Raw genomic sequence first — 23732 nt, 5'->3', positions numbered from 1 at the left:
GCACACCATGTGCTATATGGAGAGTTGTGTTTTCACATATTGGATTACATTCCTGTCTTTTTTATGTAATGCATACATTTTTGTAATACATTTAGAATGCTAAATTTATCATGTTGTTCTGATGTGTTGCTCTGCTGCTTAAATCCCCTTTCGCACACCCTGATTCAGATGTTTATTTAATCCCATTTACTCCACAGTCTTTATGTAGCCCATTGCTTTTTGTTGTGCTAATAGCCCAACAGGGATCAATAAAAACGTAAATCAATCTGAATGTTATTGCAGGTGCACTCACTTGCCTCACATTCACGCCTGGAAACTACTCACTGCAGTCATGTACTCTTTACTTTGCAGCTCCCCTGCAGTCAGTCAGGGCTCAAGAGCAACTTTGAAAGTGACAGAGGAGAGAGTTCTACTATTTAGCATTCTTTGCCAAATTCTCTCAGCAACTCTGTACGTTTGGCCACAAACTATAAAGCTACATAACGGAGGCGGGGGACTCGACTTGCTTGCGACTTGAAGGTTAATGGCTCTGGCACACCAACCCGACGGCCAACCGTCGGCAGAAGAGGCAGTCGGACTGATCAGTCGGCTCCCCGAGGTCCAAAAAGTGCCTCCGAACACACCGAAGCGACGCCGACTTGAGCATACGTCTCCATAACAGCAGGGGGCGCTAAAATGTCAGGTCGACAAAGGTCAGTTTAAAAGATTTTGGTCAGATTTTGAGAGGCGTTCGTCCCACTCATCCCGCTCGTCATTTCCGGGTTAGCACTCCACCAATCAGATTTGTCATTGAGTCCGACTGCCCGCCCTCCGATTCAACATGTCAAATTGGCCAAAATGAAGGCCGATACGGCACGGAACACACCGAACAGACTCGAGTCACTGACCTCGCCAGACTGTCGGGTTGGTGTCTCAGGGCCTTAAGCCTTAACACTCGTGTGTGACTTACTCCTACCAGAGCAGTCAGCATGGAGCAGAACGTGAGGAGAGTTCCCTCATTTATTCACACAGAAGCAATAAAAGATAAACCCAGCTTTAGCTAGACCATATATTGGCTCAGCCTCTCCAATCCTGTTCTTAGTGAGATGATAAGCAGGGTTATGCATTCCCAAGACAAATATGTTAGAAATGTTAATGCTTTGTCGAAAAAGTGTGTTTTAACACATATTTGCTTCTTTCTTAGGGCATTCCTTTGTATAAAAATTACTGATATTAACAAAAAAGCTTTGTTCTCAAACCATAAAGTATTATTATTACTACTGTATTATTGCGGTAAAAAGCATGGTGATGTATTCCCTCTCAATGTTAGAAAGGAAGTAGTAAAACAGAAGTACTTCTCCAAAACAAGGGAACAATGGCAGGCAATCATAAAGTTGAAATGGCTTTATTAGATGGAGGAAAAAGACCTAATTGGTTCTTCATTGCAGAAAGTGATCATATTCCTTTGGAGGAGACAATTTGTGTAGGCTGACGCAGATTGGGGAGGAATAAGAAGCAGGCAAAGGGGATTTGATGGCTATGTCATTTTGTAGCTTTTCAATCGGTAAATGCAATGAAAATCAACGATGCTAAACTGCTAAACCGATGCCACGTTCTATCCAACATCCTTTTTCTTTTGGTGTTAAAAAAAAAGGAAGCACGATGCTCTCAAAATTCCATCTCACTGAGTTTGAACTCCACAAAGCCAAATGTCAACTAAATAAAGAACCAAAACATCAGAAGACCGGACTCTTATTGCTAGTCTGTGACAGGAGCATGAATTATCGCTCACATACTGTACACTTATTAAGTTTTTAAACATAACACTAGATCAGCTACAACACTATGAAATCTACTCTACCATTTTTTTTTTTTTTTTTTTAAATCAGTAACCATCTGCATTTGCAGGAGCCACAGAATTTCCTCCCAAACCTAATGATTCACTCATGCAAATGAAAGGTTCAGAGTTCGGTTAAAGACACCTGAGATGCATCACTGAACAAGAACATGCCGCCATTCATTAATACATGAGATTACAAAGCAAATACATATTTCAAATATATACTGTACAAACAAAAAGGGGTTGCATTGCTGGTCATTTATTGATACGGTTACATTTGAGCATAGAATACAGTATTGGTTATAGAAGTTATCGCAGAGGATATGTATAAAAGTATACAGTCCATAGCCTTTTACTTAATGCAAAACATAGACTGTTATTAAACTTTATAGACCAATTTAAGCTCACCTCATTATTGCCAAATAAGGTGTTGGGGTATGAGTCATAAACCATGACCACATCTAACACAAATGTCAAATTGTTTGGAAATGATAACAGTACAGTGAGTCTCTGTCTCACAGAGATGCACTTATTTGGTTTGTTTAATCATAAATTGACATTATTAACCCCCTGCAGCTGGGATATTTGTATGAAGAGAGGAACTTGGACATGATGCATGATAATATTGGCTGTAAAAATTAGCAAGGTAATTTGGCTAGGCTAATTTCAAATATGCATCCCCCCCCACCACCCGCCACAACAGTCTATGGTGTGTTCTGTACAAAGTATTGAGTGTGGTTGTAGCATTTGTTGTTATATATTTACTGTCATTTCACACAGTGTAACGAGCCTATGGGTGGCAGGCGGAAGAGGTGAAGAACTGGGTGAGGGGGAGGGAAGAGCGAGTATGAGAGAGAGAGTGTGTGTGTGTGCGCGTGCGTGCATGTATGAGTGTGTGTGTAAGGGGGGGGGGGGGAGAGAGCGAGAGAGAGAGATAGGAAGAGTGCAGGGTTTCCTCTCATCCATAGCCTCAGTACACCGGACTGTCATCCATCAGCTCTCTGCCGTGGTCCAGTTCCGTTTCCCTCTAGTTTAACAGTTGGCGGATATAGCATGGACACGATCTAAGACGCAGCCTACTACCGATCAGTCAGCAGTTTCACTTGCTAAAAAAGAACAAATTCTCTTAAAGCTCGTCAGGCTGAAGTCAGAATAATGATGGAGTATTGGAGGCAGTGCTCGCTGTGGTTAATAAACTGCAAGGTGCTTCCAGCTAACCACCGGGTTACATGGGAATCTGCACAGGTATTTGATTTGGCTCAAACTCTCCGGGATGGAGTCCTCCTCTGCCACCTGCTCAACAACCTGAGACCCCAGTCCATCAACTTAAAGGAAATCAATCTCCGGCCGCAAATGTCACAGGTAAGAAACGACTGCAGACAAAATATCGGCCCCTTGCTCCGTCCCCAAACTACAACTAAGCACCGTTGGAGAGAGCGCAACCAGACATCATACGAATTATGCTAGTATTAAGCGTCCTTGCTTCTCGGCGAAAAGAACACCCTGCTAGAACATGATTCAAGACTAATTATAAATCAGAATAGCTATCTATCAAATTCGGCATAATATAATACACAAATTTGCACTTGGTTATAAGAAAATCTAAACTTTTTTAAGATTTTGATTACACCACTCGCGAACCGTGTTTTGGCGACGGAAGACGGTCAACAAATGATATAAATGGAAATTATATTCACTCCAGTCTATCATAGCACGTGGTATATACGCCGAAGAAAAAAGATGAACCTTGCCACTGTGGGGAACCCTTAATTGTTGATTTATGACGTAAGTAGCTTTGACAGTGAGCAAGGAAACACTAAATTGCCAAAGAATTAAACGGAATTTGGCAGCCGTCTATTGGGGACAACGTATGACTTATAGGCTATAAGTCATAGGTACTGTGAGCAAGAATGACAAAAAAACTGACTTTCTTTGATTCTTTTACTTCTGTCTGCAGTTGAAGTTACTTATTGTAACTCTTACTCATGGACAATGTTGGACAACGCTGAACCGTTATACATACACACAGAACTCCTCAATCTTCCCTCTATAGGTGATGCAGATATACACAGGGGATAAAGGTTAGGAGGTGATGAGGCTTTGTTGTGGGCTATCCTAATCAGAAAAGTGGATTTAGCTCATAGAATTAACAACATGTATAACTAATCAGATATTTACCTTTTATAATAAGCATTCTAGCAAATAAACTATTTGTTTGACATGCCTGGCAATGTGAAGAAACAACAGCAATTGCAATCTCCTGATTGGTTGTTTTGGATTGTTTGTTGACTAAAATAACTAATGTTGTACTACAAATAACTCCAATACTGCTAAAAATCCTACGTAGATAGATAGATGGATAGATAGATAGATAGATAGATAGATAGATAGATAGATAGATTGATAGCTGTGGCCACGTGGCTCCTGTTTGTCTGAAACCATCTGCTTCAATAACAGGACAGCCGGAGCCACGGCCAGATTAATATTCCCCTTCATAACAGTAAATCTGGGTGTCTGGCTAGGTGTCAACAAACAGTGAGGTAGACACTCACCTACTGAGCCTGCAGACCTGCTCTAGAAAAGATAGCCACTGTAGCAGTAACACACACACACACACACACACACACACACACACACACACACACACAGACTACAGTATCTCTATGTAATGGATGCCCTAATGCTCTCATCTGATGCAAAACAGGTGATTAAAGCTCTGAATATCAGTACTATGGATGTACTGCACAGTTGATGGGTAGAGAAGGATTAGGCTTATTTCCTGAAGAAAAAAAAAAAAAAAAATAAACTCAATGTCACAGCGGGATGGTTATTTGATATGCAGTTACTGTTCTTCCATAATCTAATTTGGTATCCGCTGTTGAATTTGAGCACACAGGTCAAGTGGACAATTCAAGCCAAACTGAGGATTTTAATGTCATCAATGGCAATGTAAATCAACTGTCAAAGGATCTGTTTACTCGGGGATTTCAGGGAAAACTAGATTGGGGAGAGGAGGAGGAGAAGCGGATTGGTCCAGTTGCTGTTCAGAGTAACTGTATGCTAGCACCAATACAATTACTGATTAAGGGTCATCAATAGGTCAGTGTTTGCTGTCAGTCATGACATTATAACATACATCGGAGCTGCCATGCGTTGAGAGGTTGTGAACCATACTTAGGCTTGTTGCCTGGCCTGGCCCAGACTGGGTTATTTATAGGCAGAGTTTGTTTTATGCATGGTTGGATGGCTTACTCACACAAGGCAGGGATGAAGCTACATTCAGGGGTAAATTAGCAGTAGTAGTACGCTTATATACATTTACAAAGCCCATGCGCAAATGCACGTGTGTGGGGAGCACTATTTTTAGTGCCAATGCCTTGTTACTACAAGGTTTTTGAACTGCATTTCCCAGAGGTCATCTGCCAAATATATAGTGCGTAAGGTTTGAGGTTTTTAGGTGGTGCTTGTTTCTTTGCCTGCAATAAGCACAGCGGTTGTAATTTTATAACCTACTGTAGTTGGTGTTATGTTTATTGCAAAAAACAACAACAGATATTGTAATGTGCGCCGCTTACTGTTCAACATTTTTACTGTGTCCTTTTATAAACTTTGCAAATTATTATTTGGAATAGTAAATATTTATTCTAGGACTTTACGACTTGATATGTGTGTCAGTAGATCATGACTCGTGGCTTCCCCTTTCACACACATTCAAACCATGTGATGCTGGATGACAGCTCCCTCTATGTGCACAGTTCACCTAAACATGGGTGTCAAACCCCCCCCGCCCCTCCCTCAGCGACTTTCCTCCCTCTGTCTTCTCTAAGTTAAATTTACATAACTGAGGGCGGAGTTGCTTCCCTTTTATCCTGCATAATTCATGAGGGCCATGGCAGCTACTTTATCATTGGCCAATGATAACACATGGGACGCCACTGTGGACTCACCCATGGGACCCATGCGATGGAAAGACAAAGGCAGTGAGGGGACAGAGCTACAAAGAGTCTGCCTGGCCTCCATAGACTCGTCTCAGAGGACATAAAGGGCCCTGAAGGGCTAGCCCGCTGTGCTGGGGTTAGCTGCGTAATTAAGGCACAATGCATCAGAAGCTCCGGGGGGGTCCACATGTGTGATGTTGGCATCAGGGCGGGCTGCTTCTCATTCTGCAACATTAACCAGTTTTGTATGGGCTATATAGTGAGTCAGTTCTATTTAGAAAAGGGCTCATGGAAGGGCAACAGAGAGCCAGCAAACTACATATAGGCAGGAAAAAGAAGTAAAACTATGACATAGTTTGGATCAGTCTATTTACTGATTAAATGATCTGTGCTCTCGTGGTGAAAGATGATGAATGATGCATGGGTTGCGTATGTGTACTCTGTGCATGACAAGGTTTGCTATAATATTTAAAATGAAGAGCTCAAAGTTCCAGTTAAGGTCAGTGTAAAGCGAACAATTCACCCTCTTTGATCATAGTTTTACAGGGCTGTAATGAACCAATTACATAGTCTAGACACAGCGCGCCCACATTGACGGCTGCATTTTGCTTTCCTACCAGAGAAAACACCACATAATCAGTAGATGTTTATTTCAAACTCTGTGAAAACCAGCAGTTTAGCGTTAAGAGGAACCATGAATTGTTTGTCGTGGCGCAACAAACCGACCATGTGGTCAAACATGCAGCATGCAGTCTTTCCGTCCTTCTTTTTGAAACATTTGGGTCGAAGTTCTGCTGAATCTCAGTTTTGACTAAAAAGACTGCAAATAATATTCCAAACCCCACTGGTATATGTCGGTAGCAAGGGCATGGACCTCTTGTGTGGGTGTCATAATGCTGCTAAAAACAAAACTAGCAGGCTAGCAGAATGAGCCAGCCGTTGATACATTCAGTTCAAACACACAAACAGCTAAGGTTGTGCCATAAATCTTGCCCTGACACCCATAACTTGTTAAGTCTACTGTTGCCTCGTTTTCCATGACACAGGATTATAAACTGCGGATTCAGAGTGAGAACATTATTGCAAACCCCCCAGCAGCTAAATGCCAGCCGTGAGCCTCAACATGCACAGGAAATCAGGAAATGGAATAGAGGAAGGAAGTGAAACTAAACATGCCCTCGATCAAGCTCAGACCAGAACACTGAGATGTCAGACACAATGACAAGAAGCCGCTCTGTTCTCACGCAGAAAAAAACCTCAACAAAAACACTTCTCTCTTCATAGAGCCGGCATCAAAGACTTCACTTCATTTTTGGAAAGTGAGAGAAAGACGTAGTATGAGTAAGAGTACTTTGATTGACTGATTATTTTTTGGGGGCTTTTTTCCCTTTATTTCCGAGTGACAGTGGATAGAAAGGAAAGGTGGGAGAGAGCTGGGGGATGACACGCAGCAAAGGGCCACAGGTCGGATTCGAACACGGGCCGCTGTAAAGGCCTCCGCCTATATGGGGCGCACGCTCTTACTGGGGGAGCTAGAGGTGGCCCCAAGTAAGAATAATTTTAATGAGCGTCAAGTGGCACTACGGTTTCACAGAGCAACAAAGTACATCAGTGCACCCAAATAGAAGACTTAACATGAAGACTTAATTCATACATTTATGAAAGAATTATCCATTTTTTCTAGTGTGATACAAAATACAGGCATGTCAGGCTAGCAGGCATATCTTGTATACATATAAAGAGAACCACTGCTGATACATGTGACGGATTGATTATGCTAAAGCATCTTTTAAAACACGTATGAAAAACTATCATCATGTGAAAAGACCACTGCTCAATAAATACCACAATGGATTTGCTTTTCATGATTTTATTTTGACAGTTATGCAGCAGGCAAACTGAGATTTAAACAGATTTTAACCTTTTCCAGGCGTATTGCATATAACATATACATATAGTACACTATTATACGTGATACATGTGTATATTTTGTCAAGCCAATACCAATCACAGATTCTGTGTAGTCAAACAATGAAGAGAAAAGCCAGCTTCACGCACGAACAATCTATACAGCAGACTTCAAAGGCTCTGAGGCTCGCACTGCACTTGCAAAGACAAAAGTTAGAGAAAGATAGAGAGCGTGGGAGAATGAGAAAGACAGAGAGAGAATGTCTTAATTTTCCTTTTGTTTGGTGCAGAATAATACGGGCTCAAACATAACATGTAAAAGCATAGAATGTGATGTTCCAGAGTTAGGGTTCAGGTTAGGTATGAAAGTGTAATTAGAGTTAGAGTGATTAGAGTTATTAATTATTGTCACGGCATCTGAAATTGAAGGTGCTCTTGTAATAAACAGGATTGGGCATCGAGAACCGGTTTCAACTTGGAATCGTTTCAAAAATGATGATTTCAAATGGAATCATTTCTTTATTGGAATTGTTTGGAATCTGATCATCGGTTCCTCTCATCTGTGAAGTAAGCATGTGGCCCATTTCAACTAGCCTCATGAAACGATCGCCCAACATAGGTGGTGATAGACAGATGGTTTATCCAATCAGCTAACCAGTATTCTCGCCCCTTCCCAAAAGTTCTCCAACGGAAAGTTCCCAGATGGATATGCCATCCATCTCGCGGAGTCAGGTTACGTTTCAATTAGCCTTTCGCCAGGCACCGCCCCCCTTAGTTACTGTTGCTACGTCCGACAACAAATGGTCAAACATGACCAGCGCGACAGATTGCCATGACGGGAAGAGGTATACCCGTGCATGTCAGTGACCTTTTTTGGAGCAATACCTCTGCGATATCCTCCAGATCGAAGCAAAAGGGGTTACAGTATGCAGTGGAGGGACATATTCAAAATATATGAATGACGCAATGAAGGAGACACCGGTCTCAAGCGAAATCTGAGAAACCCCATGACCTGTACCTCAAATGCTACTTAAAAATAAAAACAAAATTATTTAAAGTTGCTTGTTGGGGCGCTATGTTTGACTTTGTTGTAAATTGACGAAAAATAAAGTTGGGGAGCTCAAAGACCCAACACAACAGCAGCTAATGTAGCTAGCGTTAGCTAACATGTTAACTAATGTTGGCTAAAGCTAAAGGGCTTGTTAAACTTAGCTTAGAGAGTAGGTTAACATTCTGGCAATGATATCCACGGTAATCATAACTTTGGTCCAATTTGTGTTCTTGCCTCTAGTTAGTAGATCTAGACAACACGGTAACTAGTTAGCTGTTAGCCTTAGCTACCTTTGAGCAGACGTATTTATGCTTCGTAATGTTCGACACATTTAACTGGGAGCGGGGCCATCCACACTGTTTTATCCATTGTAGGCACCGCTCACGTTGTGTTTTTGGCTTTGGGAATGGAAAGAACACAACTCCTTCCAGTCAATCTCTCGGGGTATCTAGTGTCAGATTTACAAACGCCGTGGGCGCACCGCTTCACCATCTTGCTTGGAGTCAATGTTTGTCGGGCCTGCTCACATAGTAACGGTTGCTATGATGTGTGATTGGACAATGGCCGTTTTGGGGGAGAGGCCGGCGAGAGGTCAATTCCACCCCTCAAAGAATTGGAATCGAGTATTGATGAGAACCGGAATCAAAAGGAAGAATCGGAATTGGAATCAGAATTGTTCAAATCAAAACGATGCCCAGCCCTAGTAATAAAGCAGAATAAGGTCATAGATAAGTGAGGTGTAACCATGTGAAGCGTTAAAAGAGGTTATTAATACTTTATGTATTTCTGTACGAGTGTGAACACAGACTCATTACACACACAGATTCGCCTCTCTCTAATCCATATCAACACTCTCAGAATTAAATGTATGTTTTCCCTGAACATGCTTTCCAAATGTTTTTGACAGTAGTAGTTGCAGCGCCACACCTCTAGTCTGATAACCAGCTAGTCAATCGCACTCCCCTGGCGTTCCTGAGGCCTATACTACCAAGCAAGATTTGGGGTTACCAAGGTAATTTCAGGTTCAACCCAGGCCTCTGGTGTCAATCAGCCTCCGATTAGATGTTAGGACAGAGTCATCGTTAATAAGTAAACCATTGCTTTACTGTGTTTCGTCCCACAATACAATCAAACTAATTCATATTAGAGCTGGGCAATATATCGATATTATATCGATATCGTGATATGAGACTAGATATTTTCTTAGATTTTGGATATTGTAATACGTAATATAGCACAAGTGGTGTCTTTTCCTGGTTTTAAAGGCTGCGTTACGGTACAGTGATGTCATTTTCTGAACTTACCAGACTGTTCTAGCTGTTCTATTATTTGCCTTTACCCACTTAGTCATTATATCCACATTACTGATGATTATTTATAGAAAATCTCATTGTGTAAATATTTTGTGAGAGCACCAATAGTCAACACTACAATATCGCTGCGGTATCGATATTGAGGTATTTGGTCAAAAATATCGTGATATTTGAGTTGCTCCATATCGCCCAGCCCTATATCTGAAATATTCCTTTTTGTGGTGGTGACAAACCTCAATGTGCAACATCCAAAGACTTTCTGCACGCAGTCCGACTTTCGGAAATGGATGTGACATTATTAAGATTAGAAGAACTTTCAGCAGTAGCCATTTTCCATCTCAGAAAACAATTTATTATATCATTAAATTGTTAAAACTTTGCACTGGAGCGTACATTTGCTGCTGATCCGACTCCTTTGTTGTCCGTCATCTTGTGTAGAAAATGTCCCCTTCTGGGTTGTTTCTATGGAAACAAGAAGGCATAGGAAGAATTACGGGTCCAATTTCAGTGACCGTACTTCATACTTAACATCCTCATCTATATTGTATGTATTTGATTTTATTAGGATCCCCAATAGCTGATGCAGAACATCAACTACTCTTCCTGGGGTATGCATACCTTTTACCAATCACATTCAGTCGAATTTGCATAGTGATATTGCACAGTACTACAAATTGCACGCTATTAGTATGCAGTATGCGAGCATTCGGACACAGCTTGTGAGTCCCTTGATGACTAACCCTGAGTTACTGTGGCTTGGCTGCCCTCGTTGATTCAGTTTGAAGAAAAGGTTTGCACCTGTCGGTGTGTAAACACCACATTACTGCAGCCGTGCATGCCACGTCGGGGCCAAGCCCCACAGCCCCCCCTTTACAATTCCAGGGCAGCGGAATGCAGTTGCACTGGTTTGTTCCGCAGTGTCATCGTGATGACACGCATCTTCATGCGCTGCTTTATGTACAGCGACATAGACGCAGATAGATTATGTTGCACCTCACTTGTGCACGTACGCGTGCACTGATCAAACTGACCTTTTATTTCGTCACCAAGGTAACAAGCCTGCACCACAGACGAGCAGTAAAGGCTATGGTCCATAGTGCACATTAAAGTATAGATAATGTATATGCTGATTTTATTAGGAGGTATTCAGTGGTGGAGAATGTACCTGCAATCAATGTTTATTATGTTACTCAATTCTGCCGGTGATGGTTCAGTTAATCACTGTTGAGTGCTCTGAAAGCTCTGAGACAGTCAATACTGTCTGTTGCCTATACTGGCAAACAATCATCATCATAAATGAGATTTTCAGTGTAGCGAGGGGGGCTTACACACATCAGAGGAGACCTCCCGGCACACATGCTAATTAACACCAAATAAGAATTATACACTATACCGTTTGAGAGAAACAGGTAAAAGAGCAAAGATACCAACATGTCCAGGTAAGATGTCTGAGGTATAAAAAAAGTGAAAAACACTATGTTTACAATAGTAAAACGGTGTTCTTACTGTTCAAAAAGTAATGGCGGTGTAAGCAATAGAAACACCACATTCATTAGTATTTAGAGATAATGCAGACATCCAATGTGATGAAGAACACTTGCCACATGATGCTGGAGCGAGGCAGGATTAGTCACACTATCTTTGGTACTGTTACGTATGTACCTTTAGTTTTTTTTCCCCAGTAATTCCATAAATTACTAGAGACAAAATACTTTATTGAAGAAAACTGCTGATTTTCATTCCTTCTTTTTACCTTATGTAAAAATTGGTATGCTATACGATCTATAATTTTTCCTTAAATAAACTATTGAGTAGTGTCAAGTCACTCAAATTGTTCAAACTGTAAAGATGAAAAAGTTTGTAATTTCTGTATTGGTGATTGACGCTAGTGTTTTTACTCTCAGTGTGTTCTGAGTGGTGGTGTGTGTTATCTCAGTGAGGCTTGTGCATAGTGTTTGGCTGCACTGAGCCTGTTTTGCAGGTGATGTGAACTGTTTAGCTCAGGTGACTGTTGGTAGTGCAGACTGTAGTTTGAGTTTTGCACATGTGACTCCAGTGCCCACTGTTGTTTAGCAATCGGAAAAAACTGTAACAAATGAAAATTGCAGTTTTGCCCTTTTTTAGCTTGGTGGAAATGTCAAGATGCTATCTGAAACACAGTGAGCAGACAGGAGGAATTGTAGATTTAGATCCAGATGATACCAGCCCTACAACCGTGGTCATAGCCAGCAGCAGTGTGTGTGTGCAACCTTTTAGATGTCAGGTTCACTGTCGTGGAAACATGGAGCCAGGCGAGGTGGAGAGTGCTGTATCAAGCTCTACAGAAAGCTGATTTAAAACCTACCAAACCCCCTATGTACTGCCTAAATATATATTGGACCTGTCTAAACCTGTTGTGTGCATAAGATACGTGCCAGTGTGTGGACCCAGTATGGGTATGGATAACGCCTGCTGCACATTATTGACCTTGTCCCTTTTTCACAGGGACAGGTACTGTATGTATAAGGCGTCCTACTATGAGCGACTCAGGGTGGAAGTGACGGATGACTGTTGTCTATTGGAAATAGGAATGTCCTTATTTGTGTAATGGAAACAAAGAGGGGAAGAGTAAGAATCCCTGCAGTAGAAATAGTAGTGGCACCATATAATACATGCAGGACAAAGCACACACAGGGGATAAGGAAAAGGGATAGGGCTGTGTGTGCAAGACCATATATTGTTGTTATTACCAACAGGTCTTTACAATTTTATGATACACACAGTGTCCTTGGATGCTGTGACTTGATGCCAGCCCCAACAGGCTTTGCAGCAAATTAAACAGAGGCCTTCAATTCCCGGCCATTCAAATGATGCCTTCTGGCCCAAAAGACTTTTTCCCCATTGACTTACATAGCGAAAAAGACGTTTGTTAATCAGTGGATACATTTTTTTAAACATCACAAGAAGAGAATTTGATCCATTCGGTCCAATAACATTTGGAAAAATCTAGGAAAGTGGCTCGGTTAAATCATTTAATCCCCATTGAAGTTAGTGGAGCGCTAAACCGGAAGTAGCCGGCTCGGCCGGCGGAGGTCTCTAATGCGCCCGCTTTATGGACCGAAGCAGTGCTGATTATCTGGGTTATTTTCGGCTCCATGATGGTTTCATGCACCACTGAGCAACTCTTGTAGGCTTGAACTGGGCTCGCCTCAAACACTGTATCCAGGTTTTATTACACATCCATGATTGAATGCTTCTTGGCAAGACAAATCTGCAGTTTATCAGCTTGAATGTTGGAGCTTAAATACAAAAATAGTAGCACTGATACCGTATCAGCCAAAGCGGTCAAACCCCACACCTGAATGGACACACACACACACACACACACACACACACACACACACACGGGTCAGCGGTTGACCGGGCTCTGTGAAGTGGCACAGCAGAGCATTATTCACACTTTTTTTTTAACACAATCTTCCAAGAGGTATTAATCAGGGGGAGAAGTACAAGGAGGAAAAGGAGGAGGGGGGGGATACTGTCTGCTCACCCTTCACACTGCAGTGTTTGTGCATTCAGTGTGTACATTTTATTTAGTGCCTTGCACAGTTTATGACATTCAACCTTCCAATCTCCACCACCCTTACTCTTTGTAAACCTTCTTTTGAGCCAATCACACACAGTTGAGCTTAAACTACTTGACCTGGGTTTCTCTAGCCAAGAGGGTTCATATCTCACGCACTAACACTAATTCAATTCCCTTATCTAGTTGGGGGATGGAGTAAGCTTTGTGTATATGTGGGGGTCATTGGGGTTAAATCCAGGATTTAATGGAAAATGACTTCTGGGACACTCATTGGTGTTGTGGGGGAGGTACAGAGGTGGAAGGGTGGAAGGATGGGGGGGTGGAGGGAGTTGGGTTTTCCCTTTTTGCCTTATTGTCATTCATTACAAGAAAGAACTCTATGCCTTTGTCTATCATCTTCAGAGTGGAAAGGCTGTAGTGTGGACGGGGAAATCAAAGCTTTTCCAAAAGCTACATGGTCGGTTCATCGGGAGGCCAGTTTTCTGTCGTCTTCAATTCTCTCTGCGATTGTTCATTTTAAATGCCACTACAGCTGATCACGCACTTTGGGTAACCTTTATTTATGTCAGATGGCTTTGTGAACATAAAGAAGTGAAATGATTGACAACTCAACGCAGCAGCGCAGCTATGATTAAAATACGTCATTGAAAGTGATACTGTATGTTTGGTTATATTTTATTACACAGTATAAGTTATACTGACAATGGTTGTGGTGCAGTTTCTTTTGTCAAAGCAAAAGTGAGAAAGTGGTTTAGTGCTTACCTATTGCGGTTGTGTTTCAGTGTTTAAAGTTATTGTTTGGGCAAAATTATGTGATTGGTAATGTTAAAAAATGTTGATGGTACTGGTCTTTATAAAAAATATATAGCTATGCGGCAACACTGAAAATGACTCTTGTGCACATGGCTTCAGTCTCTTGTATGGAATTTAAAGCAATAGTTTCTGGGCATTTTTTTTCCTGAAAACACCCGCCAAATTGAAACAGTAAATATGTGGGCCGTAAAACCAAACCAATGGGCTGGAAGATGCTAAAACCCTCCAAAGAGCTGAGGGGAACTGCAGAGTCGGATGATAATTATGTGTGGGTTTGTCACCACGAGTCACAACTTTTCACATTACACATAGTTATGTGATCTATTTCCAATCCGATTCAATTTCAATTCAATTTTATTTATAGTATCAAATCATAACAAGAGTTATCTCAAGACACTTTACAGATAGAGTAGGTCTAGACCACACTCTATAATTTATAAAGACCCAACAATTCCTGTAATTCCCTCAAGAGCAGGCATTTAGTGTGACAGTGGCCTTTTAGGGAGAAACCTTGGGTGGTAATGAAAACTTCCTTTTAGGGAGAAACCGCAGACAGACCAAGGCTTTTGGTAGGCGATAAACATTTATAATAGAACAGCTCTAACATTTAGCCTTCAAAAAGTTACTGTACATGTTTTCATTTTCTTTCTCACTTTTGGATAATGCTTGTGGCCCCCAATTCCATAACATACTGAATGGAAGGATTAGCACATAGAACTATCTTTTGGAAACACAGATGACTTTCGTGCCAATCCTCTCCTCACCTAAAAAGGGAGGTGACCAATGAGCCAAACTCCTGAAAAAACACAACAGTCACTTACAGGAAATGTGAGAAGATAAAGAGGTGATAATGTGGCTGTCACTAACTAGAAGGGCATATTCGGAGTCACGACAGACTGGAAAAAGTGAGTGGAAAGACCATCTGCATGCTATGTCAGCGTTTTTCAGTCGTGTGCCGTTGTAAACCAAGATAGGTTTTCATTCTAACTAGCCCATTTCACTCAAGCTCAATCCACAGAGAAATGCACACATCCTGTATTTAGAAATGTTGCCTTTGAACGAGCCGTCAGTCTTTCCGTACGGTTGTGATGTCACAGCTATACTATATATAGGGAGAAAGTGCCGCTACAGTGCCGTTAACCGCCATTCCCTGACTGCAATGACGGTGTAGAGACTTGCAGAGAGCGCAGATGTGGTAGACCCGGAAACGAGTTTTTTAAACATTAAAACATGTGCTATAGAAACCCAAAATACAAGTACAGTTTGAACCTGAAAATGAGCATTGTATGGGACCTTTAAACAAGAGAGTAGTAACTATGAAATCAGTTACCACAGTTTATTGCCAGAATGAAAAGCTGTTGACCAGTGTGATGTTCACAATATTCCATTACAATAAGTAAGGCTGTCTGCTGTGATGACCCCAACCTCAGTCTGAGAGAGAGCAGCAGCACTTTCGTCAGAGCCAGCAGAACCTCGCCTATGTTCCAACTCCCATTTCCTGGTTACACAGCTGACAAAAGCTCCAACATGACATGGATGTGACCTGATGGCTTAGATTGGGAAATGTTACCCACTGGTTATGACTTACAGAGTCTTGACAAAAGAGCTCCACAGACCAGACCTGTGGACATTATGTTATTCGCACCGGACACAATATCTCAGAGACTTAATCCAGCAGGGGTTTGAAACTGACAGACATATGTCTTATTTGCGTTTTCTTCCCTTTACACTAAGCATGTTTTCCTTTTAATAATTTGCCCACACTGCTATCAGTAAACATATACGAGAGTCAAACAGATAGAGAGACTACCAAATTAGATTTCATGCACAGGCCTTGATTCCTTATCCTTTTGATTGCCATTAATTGATGCCTAACAAGGTTTAAGCAGTAAGATGGCCCAACTCTGACTGTCTTTCATTGCGTAAATCTATGAGAGAACAAGAGCAGGATTTCATTAAGCTCCACAATACGCACGGGGGCCATAAAAGGCTCCGGCTTGTTGCTATGGAGCTTTGACTTGTACCAAGGAATACATAAGCAGAAACTGGATACTTATTGTGGATACATAGCACGACCTGGTTCATATCAAAAGCACAGCAGCGAGATGGCTTGTGTTACAGGAATATTTGTTTTGCCTTTTATTCCAGATGGTTGGTCCTCGAGATGAAATGCACTGGTGTTTTTTTTTAAACCCTCCAGTAGTCCTGTGTAAGCCATGCATTTTCAGCCTAACTGAGTCGACGTGTGTTTGCAGCTTCCTGCTGAGATGTTGCAGCATAATCTATCCTTAATTCCTTTTTCTACACAATGAGGTTATTTGCAGGTTTCATTCAAATGCAGAAATAGGTATACACTATTGGTTGTATTTGCCTTGGCTTTGGTTGAGTTTGACTCGGTACATTTATAAATACTAGAGTTATAATAACAGCCCAACCAGTACTGTTTTTTGAAAGGATGATTGATATTTGGAAGTAAAAACATTATATAGAATATATTGGCTGATATTCATTTTTTGCCCCTTACATTTTTTTAAAGAATCATGATATGTACTGAGGGGGACATGATAGTGCTAGTGGACAAACATGGACAATGTCTCTTAATTACTTAAAACATATCTTCGGGATTTCTAAACTGCCGTTTCTTGTCTATCTGTGATAAGCTAATATTGGCCATTGGTCGATATTAGCTCTGACTATAGTTGTAATAATTTGAGATGTTTTAAAAAGTGGGTTTTATTTCTATATAGCTTTCAAGTTTTATGACCCAAAAGTCTTAACTAACAGGTCCACTTACTAGCTTTTCCCAGGCCTTCAGTCTTTGTGCTAAGCTAACTGGCTGCCGGTTGTAACGTCATATTCACCATACAGAAATGACAGTGGTTTTTCACAAAATGGCAAATAATCCTTTAAAAGCTATAATATAGTGAGAAAAATTCAAACAAGCATTTTTTGGTAACACTTTACTTGAAGGTATCTACGTAAGAGTGACATGACACTGTCATGAACACATGACACAGTCATGACACATGAACCCTAACCCTAACTCTAGCCATAACCATAATCAAACCATAACCATAACTTGTCATGACAAAAACCGAATGACACTTACTAAAAGTAGTGTTATGTCATAAAAGTTTATGACTTGTTTATAATGTTTATGACACGTTCATGACAGTGTCATGTCACTGTTATGTAGATACCTTCAAGTAAAGTGTAACCCATTTTTTTCTTACTTTTAGTTTACTATAATGACATTGGCTTATTCATGTACATAGGCTACACCACATGCATGCAAATACAGATGTGCAAACACACACACACACACACACACACACACACACACACACACACACACACACACACACACACACACACGAGGCAGGCCATTCACTTCCTGAGCCCCAGAGAGTCACCAATGCAGAAGAGAAGCTGCCAGCGGAACAGTTACTAGTTGCCTCATGCTGCTACACCCTTGTTAATACAATTCCCCCTCTACTGTCTTCAGCTCAGTGTAGCAGAGACACTGTCTTTCACATGCGCTATGTAAAGCTGCTTCCCTCAGATAATATGCTGAGGTCCTTTGGGACACTCCAGAGACTCCAGGCAGACAAGATGTGCTTGTCTGATAAAAGAAAGTGATGTGTACAAGTGTAAACATTCAATGTTATTCACTCACTCACTGCTCGCTCGCTGCTTTGCGCTGCCTCTTATCTGGAGCTCACTGGCTGGGGGCTTTTCGCTCTATTGCGAAGCCATCTGTGAAGCCTTAATTCAATCGAAGTGGAGTGCATTTCATATTTGATGCATTGACATGCGCCGTACAGACAAATCGGACTTTGCTTTGTCCCGATGGCGACGGTGTTTTATGAATAACAGAATAAGTCTGGCTTCTTCTTCTCCCGAGCAATTTTCTTTTTTAAATGACACTGACTGAATTATTTGAGGTTGTTAAGTTTAGGTTGTCAAACATGATTACAGTCAGGCCTTTGAGTATGGACTCCACATATTAACAGTATGGCACAGGGTTGTGCTCTTTTTTTAAGAAACAGGAAAGGGCTAATGAAATCCTCTTCCTGTAAACCTGTTACCCAAGAAGAAGAAGAAGAAGAAGAAGAAAAAAAAGGAGATGATGACGCATTGTAATATGGAAACCTTTCTCTGGAGAATTTGTAATGAGGTTAGATAGAGAGTGCTATAGATGCAATAACTATACTAAATGTCATTTTAAGTTGTGACAAAATGACAAAAATTTAGCAACAGAAGGAATGATGGCTTTTGAAAGGCTTCATTCTTTCTGTGGTGCCCACATGCAACTAAAACTGCCTCCCACCTTAAATAATTTAGCTTTTATTTTATTTAAATAATAATAAAGCTGCATATAACTGCAACTGTGATGCTCCAAGACTCTTCTATTTTCTTGCACTGTTTGAGTCTGCCTTTGTATGTACAGCAATTCAGTGTTTTCAGTTGTCTTTGTTCATGCCAGATGCTGGCCCTTGTTCTGGTGCAGCCATAATGGCTGACTGCTCAAATGCAAAAAGCCACAACCGCATATTTGGTCTTGCACTGTGTTTCTTTGCGTTGGCTGTGATATGCTGTTGCCTTTGTCTTTGTACCCCGCATGTCAATATTGACACTGATGTTACTCTGCAATAGTTCCATCATGCAAGCATCACTTTGTATGAAGCCACATTACCCATGTATGATGATCTGTCTGTGACAAGTGAACATTGAAGGGTAATTTAGGTATTTTTCAACCTGGACCCTATTTCCCCATGCATTTGTGTCTTAAGTGACTAATGTAAACAAAAATCTTTGAAATTGGTTCAGTATTGAGTGAGAATGCTACAACTGGCAGCAGCAAACCATGCTGCAATGTAACCCTATAGGGCAAATTCGCACCGTCAATGTCTGTCCACTAAATGTGCTTTTTTTTGCCACTGACAGGCTCAAATTGTTATTATAGGTGTCTGACTACATTAAGGGAAGATAGAGAAGTTGCTGCTATCCTGCCTTGCTTTCCTCTTGCCTGGTCAACACAGTAACTTTAGCTAATAACATTAGCTTACCTCCGTCTGCAGTTCTCCACTCTTGGAACAGCATTTTTCTTTAGCAAAACGGTGCTTTGGTATATGATTTCTTATTCTTTTTTTGCTGGCAGTTGTCATCCCCAGTCAAAATGGTCACTGCAGGCCTAGTCTATATTCACGAAGTTCTACTTCCGGGAATTTCTTCCAGGAAATTCCGCCGGATGCATGTCTTTTGGCCGATGTCCATTTCCTTTTGCTTTCTTTGTGTTAAAATTTTAAGCGCCGGTGAATTTCTGAGTACTATGGTTAACTACTTCTCAGACCTCTACAGGGTAAATCCAGACAGCTAGCTAGACTATCTGTCCAATCTGAGTTTAATTGAGCTTAGCGCCGCCCATGACGATTGTGATTGCCAACATACCAGAGCACGTTTTTCTCCCATCCCGGAATGCTGTGTGGACTAGCCAGACCCCCCTCTGCTACGCAGCGCTGTGGAGGAAGGTCTGGCAAAGCGAGACTACTGCAAACCTGATGGTCTGCCAGGCTCATTGTATGGACCAGAGTGTTAGGATCCATTTGTAGCTGTATGCAAGCACATCTAGCCTCAACTTTCGCCTGTCATATCCAAATGACGTCTATGAAATCTGTGTGAAGTGCAGCTCGACATCTCGTTGGCACAATTCAGAAATGCTCAATTGGAAATCTTTAAAATAACACAAAGCTACGCTTTCTGTACTCCATAACAACGAACTGTCCTTGAACTCCTCTCCCCATTCATATTCCACACTATAAACAAATCTATAATTCCACAACACTGTCCTCGCAAGATTTCAGAACGAGAATTCTAACTCTAACTCCTCTAACTAACCCATCATCCCATAATAATGTATACTTTATTAATCCCACAAGGGGAAATTACAATGTTTTCACTCATTCACACATTACACACAGTGTGCTCAGTACCTATACATGCACTAATGGAGAGATGTCAGAGTGAGGGAGCTGCCCATGGAAAGGCGCCCCCGAGCAGTTGGGGGTTTGGTGCCTTGCTCAAGAGCACCTTGGCCCAGGAGGTGAACTGGCACCTCTCCAGCTACCAGCAACCTTCCGGTTCCCAAACCCAACTCCCTACTGACTGAGCTACTGCCACCCAGTAGATAGTCACCCAGTAGATAGTCACTTCTAACAATCAAAAAACATATTACCCTTTAACTACTTCAAACATGTGTTAGTATAGAACAAGACCTGAGAATATAGCAGCTTTTAATATCTCAAACTTTTAAAATATACAACAATGCTCAACAATGGAGAGTTCGGACAGTGTTTATTTTCACATTAATGCATTAAAATGCCCATTTACAGAGAAGGCCATCTGTTAAACCTAATCCCAGCACTGTGGTGGAAAGTGATGTGGCAAAAAAAAAACAAAAAAACACCCCTCCCCTAAACATCTCTTTCACCAGCACCCCTTCCCATCCTGTATCAAACTACAGGAAGGCTAATGGGCGTGAGTAACAGATACTGGCCCTTGGCTAACTACCATATGTTGACACCTTCCCCTTCACTAACTGCCTGTTACTCTTCATAAAGAGAGTGAACCACCTCAGAAACCTTTACTCAATTCAGTGGCGTTCCCCCTCAGTTTTCTCCGTGCCATTGGTGTTGTTGGGCAGCATTCAGTGCTAACTGCCGCATAATTTAGATAAATCGTTTCTGGATGAAGTCCCATTTACGTCATTAGTGAGGTTTAGATTTAGGTTGCAGACGAGGCAGAAAACACCTTGTTTATTAGAGGAGTTACTTATTGATTGTTTGATTAAATTGTCTCGGGTCAAGGTGCACCCTCAGCTGTAATAAAAGCTCCCAGTGTATACAAATTAGCTGAGGAAGAGTTTTATGACCTTTTGTGCATCATGTTACTTTATTGTTGGCAACAACCTTGTTACCCTCTATGAAAAAGTCATAACACATAACACAAGTGTCATACCATGACACATAATTCGACCCGGCAGACAACTAAATTCCCTTCATTTATTATAAAAGAATTAGCATTCAAAGTTTGGTCTTTCATGGATTTTTTTTTTTCCCCTTATGTGTAAGTAATATATTTTCTCTCCAGTTTGGAATACAACAGATCAAACAAAATCAAACTTCGCTTAGCTCATCACAGATATCTGTCTATATGTCGGCTGATTAACAATAAATTGCAGTACAGAAATGCCACATACGCATTTGCTGCATTTGCCATTACATAGTCCATCCACTTAATGCTAACATCAACTTGCTAACACAATGATAACAGCAACATGCTTATTTTGAAATCACGAAAATTATTTACTTTATTGACAATAGCTCAGAGGGATTATTAAGTTCTCATACCGGTACTATATCGGCGAGTACCCAAATGTAAGTACTTGTACTTGAAAAAAAGTGGTATTGATGCATCCCTAATATGCACTATCTCACACAAAACAAAATAATTTTTTTTTTTTGATATTTTCATCAGACATTAATGATATTGGATCGTTGATCACTGAATCGATCCACATCAACGTATGGTTACACCTGGGGATGCACCGATCCGACTTTTTCAGTCCCGATACCAGAGCTTTGTGTATCTGTCGATACCCGATACCGATCTGATACCGTTGTTGAATTAATAATAAACTGTATACCTTCCACCTTATACCTTCCTTCCACCTTCCATGTGGAAGAGACTAAAGGCACCAGACTTTCCTAACTAAAAATTACTTTCCTAACTAAGACAAAATAACAGATGTAATGTATTGAATTCTTATTATTTGTTATTTAAAAAAGCAATTGTGCATTCAAATCTAAAATAGAATGCAATCAAACGTCTTAAAATAAATTTAAATAAATAAAATGTAGCAGTAGAAGCAAAATGCAAATTGTATGGTCAAACATACAATAGTAATCAAACAGTTACCAAGCATTGTAAACATGTAAAAAAAAAAAAATATTGAATTCTTATGCATTTGTTATTAAAAAAACAATTGTGCATTCAAATCTAGTATTGTACTTTGCAGTACTACCACCACCCCTCGAAACTTGTACTTTGCAGACATTGCAAACAGCCGACGAACTAGTTGGCGTGGCTCCGATCCAGCTATTTTGTCAATATCGGGGCTGTTATCCGATCTTAATATCGGATCGGTGCACCCCTAGTTACACCTCTAACAAGTGCTAGCCAACTGTCCCTCCAGACCATCCATTCTAGCATCAACCCGGCAGGAATGATAGCCAACATGGCTAAAGAAACAAAGAAAAGAGTTAGAGTACAGAAACTCAAACCTCATCAACAGAAAACCAAAGGAAAAAGGCATCACGGATTGACTGACTGATTGAAAGTGCAGCACAATATCAGTACATTACATTTGTGCTGCACTGTCAAAATGCACATGTATGGAGAGATGGGATCTTGGTGGTTACATCATACTGTACCAGTAGGAGTAAATAAGATCTCTGCCTTTCTCTCCCTGCTCTGTTGAATTATCTCCTGTCTAATTACGCACCACTCCACTGTCCTATTTCAACAGGAAATACATCATATTAATGCAACTAGATGCTCTCCCGGTGCCTATGAACACTGATTCATTATCTATCTTTTAGAGCTGTGGTCTTGCAGTGTGTCTAGCAGGTCCTCCGCTGCACACCCTGATTAGACAGCCAGAGTGAAAGCTACTGTAGCAGGCGGAACAGAAAAGCAGCAGTATCACAACCCACTCAGTTTGTGCTGTGACTCTTTGAAAATGAGAAATGAAATATAGTATCATTAGTGCATGTCGAACTGCGCGTACACTTCTAGGTGATTCACTCACAGATGAACCCTTTCTGTCTTCCCAACACAGTTCCTGTGCCTGAAGAACATCAGGACTTTCCTGGCAGCGTGCAGCGAGATATTCGGCATGAAGAAAAGCGAGCTGTTCGAGGCCTTTGACCTTTTCGACGTCAGGGACTTTGGAAAGGTAAGGCAGGGTTGCTTGACGACAGAATAAGGTGGAGGCTTGGCTTCTTGGTGAGGGCAGCCTGCATCCACCGTCGGTGAGTTTGCCAGCTGTCCCCAAAGGCTGAACGGAATTAGTCAAAATGTGTTTTTACACCCACTCTTGTTTCTGTGGAAACGACGGAACTCAGTCAAAATTATTTATAAGTGAAAGAGAAAAAGCTCCTTTATCTTGGACTTGGGTTTTTTTTTTTTTTTATAATGAAGGTCTTTGTGAATGTGTCAGCTGTCTTTTTGCAAAGATTTATACAAGCCTTTATCCATTTTGGAT

The 23732-nt window shown here is 41.1% G+C and overlaps 1 protein-coding gene across 1 annotated transcript in view; it reads left to right on the top strand.

Moving 5' to 3' along the window:
- Positions 1-2775: 2775 nt before the first annotated feature.
- The window catches only part of vav3a (vav 3 guanine nucleotide exchange factor a), a 111187-nt gene continuing 90230 nt past the window's right edge, over positions 2776-23732 (top strand). The window contains 2 exon segments of the mRNA XM_028569697.1: positions 2776-3181; positions 23307-23423. Of these exon segments, the coding sequence (XP_028425498.1) occupies positions 2975-3181; positions 23307-23423 (324 nt within the window). The 5' untranslated portion in view covers positions 2776-2974.

Source organism: Perca flavescens, chromosome 22 (assembly GCF_004354835.1).
Source record: "Perca flavescens isolate YP-PL-M2 chromosome 22, PFLA_1.0, whole genome shotgun sequence".
NCBI classification, from domain to species: Eukaryota; Metazoa; Chordata; class Actinopteri; order Perciformes; family Percidae; genus Perca; species Perca flavescens.
This window is presented reverse-complemented; position numbering and strand designations above follow the sequence as displayed.